The sequence below is a fragment of the Acanthopagrus latus genome, chromosome 11 (assembly GCF_904848185.1).
Source record: "Acanthopagrus latus isolate v.2019 chromosome 11, fAcaLat1.1, whole genome shotgun sequence".
Lineage (NCBI taxonomy): Eukaryota > Metazoa > Chordata > Actinopteri > Spariformes > Sparidae > Acanthopagrus > Acanthopagrus latus.
The window spans coordinates 11,427,125-11,434,177 of record NC_051049.1 but is presented as its reverse complement, the minus strand read 5'-3'; the positions used below and the strand labels follow the sequence as shown (position 1 = coordinate 11,434,177).

The 7,053-nt window shown below is 43.5% G+C and overlaps 1 protein-coding gene across 1 annotated transcript in view; it reads right to left on the bottom strand.

The window, feature by feature from the left end:
• Positions 1-320: 320 nt before the first annotated feature.
• Positions 321-7,053, bottom strand: part of zgc:92140 (uncharacterized protein LOC447854 homolog) — a 30,730-nt gene continuing 23,997 nt past the window's right edge. Inside the window, exons 3-6 of the mRNA XM_037116120.1 lie at positions 6,954-7,039; positions 5,482-5,549; positions 3,807-3,867; positions 321-1,947 (exon numbers count right to left, since the gene is read on the bottom strand). Coding sequence (XP_036972015.1) covers positions 1,903-1,947; positions 3,807-3,867; positions 5,482-5,549; positions 6,954-7,039 — 260 coding nt within the window. The 3' untranslated portion in view covers positions 321-1,902. The remainder of the gene's footprint in view (positions 1,948-3,806; positions 3,868-5,481; positions 5,550-6,953; positions 7,040-7,053) is intronic.

Here is a 7,053-nt window from a genome sequence, read left to right as displayed (position 1 = left end):
TTTTCACTTGAACCCAGGGAGAAAAAAAATTAAGACATTCAAAAATCCCTCCTCCTCCCTCCATGACCTTAAATTGTGTAATTTTGCCTGCTAGACTGCAGTACTGACACTCTGCCAGCAGGTGGCACAGCGCAGTTTTGGTGCTCTGAGTGAATCTGCTCCTACTGCTTGGCTTCAGGCAGCATGACCACAGGAAAATAGACCTGACTTCACACTCCTCAGTACACTGCAAGCACGACGGCGCTCCATTACTCAGCTTGTAGCCACACGCGCACACACACACGCACGCACACACACACACATCACAGATGCCAAAGACATTAAGAGCTTCTTTGTTTTTTATTTTTAATAGAAAAAAAGTATTCAAAATAATACAACAGGAAGTATCCAGTAAAGATGACAACAAAAGATGTGATCAGGTCTGTGTCTACTTGGCAACCACGCATCCTCCACTTGAGCTCAGCCCAGTTTACTGCTTCAGTGCCCATGTTTGTGTGTGTGTGTGTGTGTGTGTGTGTGTGTGTGTGTGTGTGTGTGTGTGTGTGTCTGTCTGTCTGTCTGTCTGTGTGAACACTGGACCAAAGCAGAAATAGAGCTTCACAGAAACCTCTGATTGATGCACATGATGGTCTGCTGGTGAAATGAAAGGAATACAATAGTGTGTGTTTGTGTGGTTTATATGTACACGCTGAGTGTTTGGGGATGAGTGTGTTACCGTATGTACAATAAAAGACTCCATGTATGTACAGTATGTGTGTGTGTGTGTCAGCTAGGATCTGCAGTGGTGGTGTATGAAGGAGGATGTATGAGGTTGAGACACAGACGCTCTGAACTAACACAGCTTCAGTCTGCCTGCTGCGGTGACGAGGATGATGATGACATTGATGATTGATGACGATACACTACGAATGAAGCCAAGAGTAAAACCGAGGAAATGAACATCAGAAAAGGGGGAGAAAATAACTGGACAAGTGGCTGCGGAACAGAATTTAAAAAATAAAAATAAAATAAAGGTCCTTGACTTCAGAAGGCAGGAGGAGTTTTAGAGTTTCTAAATCACCAGCTCGCTCCCTACTCTCTCTTATTAAAATATCACAAATCTCTCATTCTTTCTACTCCATATTCCCTCACCCTCCCTCACCCGCCCTCACCCATTCCCTTAGTCCCTGCATGGCTGTAGGTAGGCGGGCCAAAGAAGTCCAAATCCTGATGGCGGTATGCAACTCCTCTGCCTTCACCGTTGTTTCCTCCCCGGGCTTCCCTTCTTCTTCTTTTTCTTCTTCACTTGTGTCTTTCAGTTTCTCCACACACATCCACCAAGATGTCCTCCATGTTTGAGTTCCTTTTTGTCCAATCACAGGGGTTAGATATTCAGGAGGTACGGACTGACAGATACGGACGGACAGATGGGAGAGACGGGGAGCTGCTTGAGGAAATTACTCTGCTTGACCCGAACGTGGCGAGTCCCTTTTTTCTCCTTCTGTGGCGACATGTGCCCGTCTGTCGTCACGTCCTCCTCCATCTCTCCCTCCTTTCATCTGTCTGTCCCATCATCGCTCCGCCACCTCCATCTGTCCAGTCAGGGGCCGGAAGGGGTGAGGCGCCAAGAGAAGAGGGCTGTAGTCTCTGAAGAAAGTGTTCTTTATCCCATTCTCTCTCTCTATCTCTCTTCTTCTCTTCCCCCACTCTTACACTTTTTGATTAAAATACTATCTTTGCCATACGTTCAAAATCACACACATGCTCATACCAACACGCACAGTGTCCCGTCACATGGCAAAACACTGATTCAACTGTCTTTTCTCTCAGGCACACATGAGCACACACGTACGCATTTACACCCAAACACACACACACGTTGTGAGGCTCCCTGTGGGGGTGAATCTCGGGGGGGCCTCTGTGCTATGTCCCATCTTCCTCCTCCCCCTCTGAACAGTAGTCTCGCCCCTGCAAAGAAAGGGATTAGAGAGAAAATGAGATCTGCTGCGTGATTTAATGTTCTTTTTTCGACTCCAATTTGTTCCAGTTAAGCATACCCGATAATAACCCACTTTAACCGACACTGAACTGTCTGCCTGCAGAATAAACCCCCACGCACCTGTTACTCCAGCCACGTTTAAACATGTTTTTTTCCCCCCAGGTACTGACAAAGAAAGTGGATGAAGCTGTAAAGTGCTGACAGGTGGGCAGTTATGTTGCTTTGTTTCTAGCATCATGATGAGCAGCTAACTCACTTGCCTTCACATTTCCTCTCCAGAGCGTGCCCAACAGCTCGTCTAATGCTACACTCTGTGCGTCTTTAAATAAAGTTTTAAAATGCAGGCTGCCTTAGCAGAGCGCCGCAAATAAATCAGTGGTGGGAGGTAACAAAGTGCATTTATGAAAGTAGAGCTGCAAAGGACAGTTTTCATGTGCTTAACTGCTGTATTTCTATTTCATGCTACTTTAGGTATTTAGCAAGTGTGTCAGCAAGTGTTTGGATGATTGATCATTTAACTAAAACTCTTACACTTTCTGTGTGTTATGTGATAAAGTGAGTAAACCGCTTGTGACAGAAACAAGCACACCTCGTTTTTCAATATTTTCGGATATTTTGTCAACCAATCAAATGATTAATAAAAAGGTGCAATATGTAAGAATTTTGGTTGAAAACAATTTAAACTGAATTGAAATCATCTATTGAATGTGAATAGATCGCAGATTTTTAATGTTATGATGATATCATGTCTATGTATTGAACTGAAAAGCATGTCAGCAAGCCCTGGCCGGTCCCGGTCCACAGCTCCTGTGCTGGTACTGACCAACACTCCATCAGCGCATTGTGCATCAGCTCCTAGTTTGGACTGCTAGCTGCACAGCAAAGTGAGATAATTTGCAGCAGCAAACAGCAGCTACACTAAACAACAGTTGGTGCAATTTGAGTGTCAATTCGACATGCAGGCCAATGCTTACATATTACGCCTTTAAGAAACAATTGAAAACAAATGCAAATATATCACCTAATCGCCGCAATGAAGTCAACATAGTGTGTTACTAAATTTACACACTCAGCAGACACAGTGAGACATAAGCATTCATGTTGAATTATGAGCTAGTAGCTCTTTTTTTGGTCTCCAGCAACTCATGCAGGAAATATCTGGCTTCTTCAGCAGCTAATCCCTCCATCAAGTTCACCACATAGCTGCTAACTTTGTCAGCCTACGTTTTTTTTAAGGGTTGACTGATCATGTGCAGTGAGGTTTAAAGAGCTTTTAATACTGCAAGAGGTCAACATTACACAATTTGACACTGGTGAGAGTGAATCCTATCAGTGAAGTTGTGTTATGTAAAACAAAAACAATAAGCTGAAAGATGCTTTTTACATATTGCACCTTTAAGCCAAATGTTGCATTTCTATCCTGCACCTTATATTCTCCCACCTCTGCTGAAAACACACCGACGGGGCAGAAAAATGAAATGTATCAAACACCACTGTCGCTTTACTTTGCAACCTCATCTATAGTCAGAAACAAGCGGTGTAATTCAAGTGGCAGAATGGAGAGGAGTAAGTGCTCATCATCACTGCGGTGGTGACCTGTTTCCTCCCCCTCACACATGTGGAGCGCAGTGTTGAGCTGCTAAGCGGAATGACAATGGGGACTAATGGATGTTGTTGTACAGTCTGTCTTTTTAAATGTTAAGACCCAGCTGTTTCTTTAAAGGCGCGAGACCCACTCTGTGCCCCTCAAACACACACACACACACACACACACACACACACACACACACACACACACACACACACACACACACACACCCTTCCTCACCTTCTCAATCTTCTCATCCAGCATCCTGAAGAATTCCTGCTGGCTCTCTGACGTGTGAATACTGAGAGGGGGAGACAGGGGAGAGGGAGAGGAAGTTGGAGAGAGGAGGAGAGGGGAGGCAACAAATACATCATGAGAATTTTCCATTACAACCCCCACACAGCACAAACACACCAGTACACACACACACACACACACACACACACACACACACACACACACACACACACACACACAGTGCAGTGTGAGAAATCCATGCTCGCGAGGCTGTGGAGAAATTTAAATAATTATTTTATGAAGTATTAACCTCGTCCCTCATCTGAGAGAGAAATACTCTGCAGCCGCTAACAACCAACACGTATACATACACAAAGTCTGCAGAGGTTGGCCAAGAGGCAGCGTTACAAAAACCAGACACAACATATCACTTACTTCACACATCATAATGTCAGCACACCGATTTAAAATTACATATAACGGAAGCCGGACATAGCGGTGTATTAAAGGGTCAGTTCACTTCGCAATCACAACAACTGTATCCGTTTTCATTAGATCCATTTTCTATGGTGATACTCCCACAGTGAGCTGGCAAAACAATCTCACCACAAAGCCCATTAGTCGCTGCGCTGGAGGCTTCGGTTGTATTGTTCACAGACGAGCTCTGACTAGTTCTAATTGAATTTTAATTGTTCAGATTTAGTAAGGACAGTCTGGCTTGATGGTTGAGATGAAAAATCCATGCTCAACCTTGGAAACTGCAGTTGTTCACAGAGAGGTTTGTGGATTATAACTGGGACTTTTATCTCTAGAGAGACATGTTGCTGTTGAAAATGTTTCAATGCTGCAAGTACCACAAATTAAAGCAGCCAAACTCCAGGCAGAAAAAGGCATACGTCAAATGCAGCTGCAACGATTAGTAGACTGAAAAAAGATTATTCACCAACTATTTTTCTAATTAATAAATCGTTTAAATAATTTCCAAGCAAAAATGTCAAAGATTTACTATTAAAAGCCTCTTAAATGTAAGGATTCGCTGCTTTATTTCATCATAAGTTATTAGTTTTATATTTTGTTTATTTCTAAAAAGTGAAATATTGATATTGTGTTAATAATACATGTATAATTAAAAAGTGTGAATTATCCAGTGAAGATGTTTCAGCTGTGCATCTTTTTTTAACAGTTCATCCAGTTAACTTTTCACTAGTGAGTGAGTAGTTGATGGTACTTCTGGTCACAGAATCATCTGCACTCACATCTTGAGTGTAACCTGTTTGCCTATTTGGCCACGATAACCATGTAGGGAAGGTCTGTTATTATCACATGCAGCAAAGGGCCCGCGGTCAAGAATCTAACCTGGGCAGCTGCCAAGGAATCAGCCACTATGGAAGCCATTTTATAGACTTAACAAATAATCGATACATTATGGACATAATCAGCAGATTAATCTATGATGTAAATAATTGTTACTCGCAGCCTTAATGTCAAAACCTGGGCAGATAAATTCCAAACTAATGTTTGGCGCCTGCTGGATGTGAAAAGTGTTTTATTTTGTAATTTGGGGTGAACTGACCCTTTAAAAATATTTGTGAGCTCAAGTTTTAAGACTTCCTCCATAACACGTAAATCACATTTTCTTGTACAATATACACCAGATGTTTACAGTATGCAGACTTACTTCGACTTGATGTTTGCTGCAGCGACCTCTTTCTGCGGTTTGCCCCTGTGCTGCACATTACTCTTCTCCTGAGAAGACACACACACACACACACACACACACACACACACACACACACACACACACACCATTAGTCTTCATTATCAGCTGATAAAACAGGCAAAAAACAAACAGCTCGTATCAGCAAACAGCCATGCCACTGAGAACACACATCAACCCTGCAATATTGAATTAAGTCCTTGCCCAGCTGCCACTGCTCGACATCCACAGGACATCAGGCGCAGTCGTAATGTACGTAAATAAAACTGTTGCATCAACTCTGATGAAGGTTGGTCACGTCGCATGAGCTGCAGCTTCCATGATTTTGGATACAGTTTCCCGATGTAGTAAAAAAAACTAAAAAAAACACTGCAGCAACCGATATACTGTAAAGCTCTGTCTTTCACCGCTCACTTTGCATGTGTGTGTGTGTGTGTGAATTCCTCTTTGACTGTAAACACCTACAGTAATGACAAGTGGGTGGTAGGAAACAAACGCTGGTCTGACCACATGCAGTGACAGTTCTGGAGGATCGCCTGGTTAAGTAAAAATGTGGTTTGGGTCTTTCACTAACATGCCATACATTCCGTTTTAAAACAACACTACAGCCATTTAAACAATTCATGCAGCTTAGAAGAATGTCGAGACCTCTGCAGTGAGTCAAGTGGTGTTTGTTGCCTCCGAGAGATAACAGGGAACCACAAAGCTGCTGACACTGTTCGAAAGAGCCTCGTTCAAGCGGCCTTTATCTGATTTCTTCGTTTAAAACCTCTGCTTCTCTTGAGCTGTTTGCTGTGGCTTCGAGTTTTCAGAGTGTAAGAGGTGCTTCGCCCCCCTTTGAGCTGCGCTGATATAAAATTAGTGGCGGTGTGAGACTACTTCTGTTTTTTTTTTAATCAGGATTTATAGCTACATGGGTTATTGTTTCAGGATGCCAGGCAGGCTGACCTGATTCACTGAGCAAGAGCAAATGGGCTTTCACTTCACACTAACACACTTTATAGCCACTGAGTGTGTTCAGAAGGACGTAACATGAGCAACCTATGTGCAGTTACCTATGCGAAAAAAATGACTTCCTAGATGACAACATAGCATTTCTTTTCCTGTTTAAGACAACAGCTTTTAAAGGAGGGCGTCAAACCACCCATGCGATCAGCCTCCACATTCCACACACGCCCGCATGTTGTTTCTACCTGCGTGTGTGTGTGGTTTTGCACATGAGCCAGAGACAGTAACTGTGTACGTGTGAGGCTGACGGAGCTGCCTTTGGACACAATCGCGAACCTGTTCGCTTGAGCTGATAAACTGTCAGGGAAAAGGTCTGAGTCTGATGACGGGCTGTCAGCAAATGAGGCGGTGTGTATGTGTGTGTGTGTGTGTGTGTGTGTGTGTGTGTGTGTGTGTGTGTGTGTGTGTGTGTGTGCGTCTCTCACCAGGTTCTCCTGGTTGCGTGCGTTTACCCGGTTTTCATCCCCTCTCATGTACTTCACCTCCTCCACTCCCTTCATCTTGTATTCATCTGGAGGGGAGAGA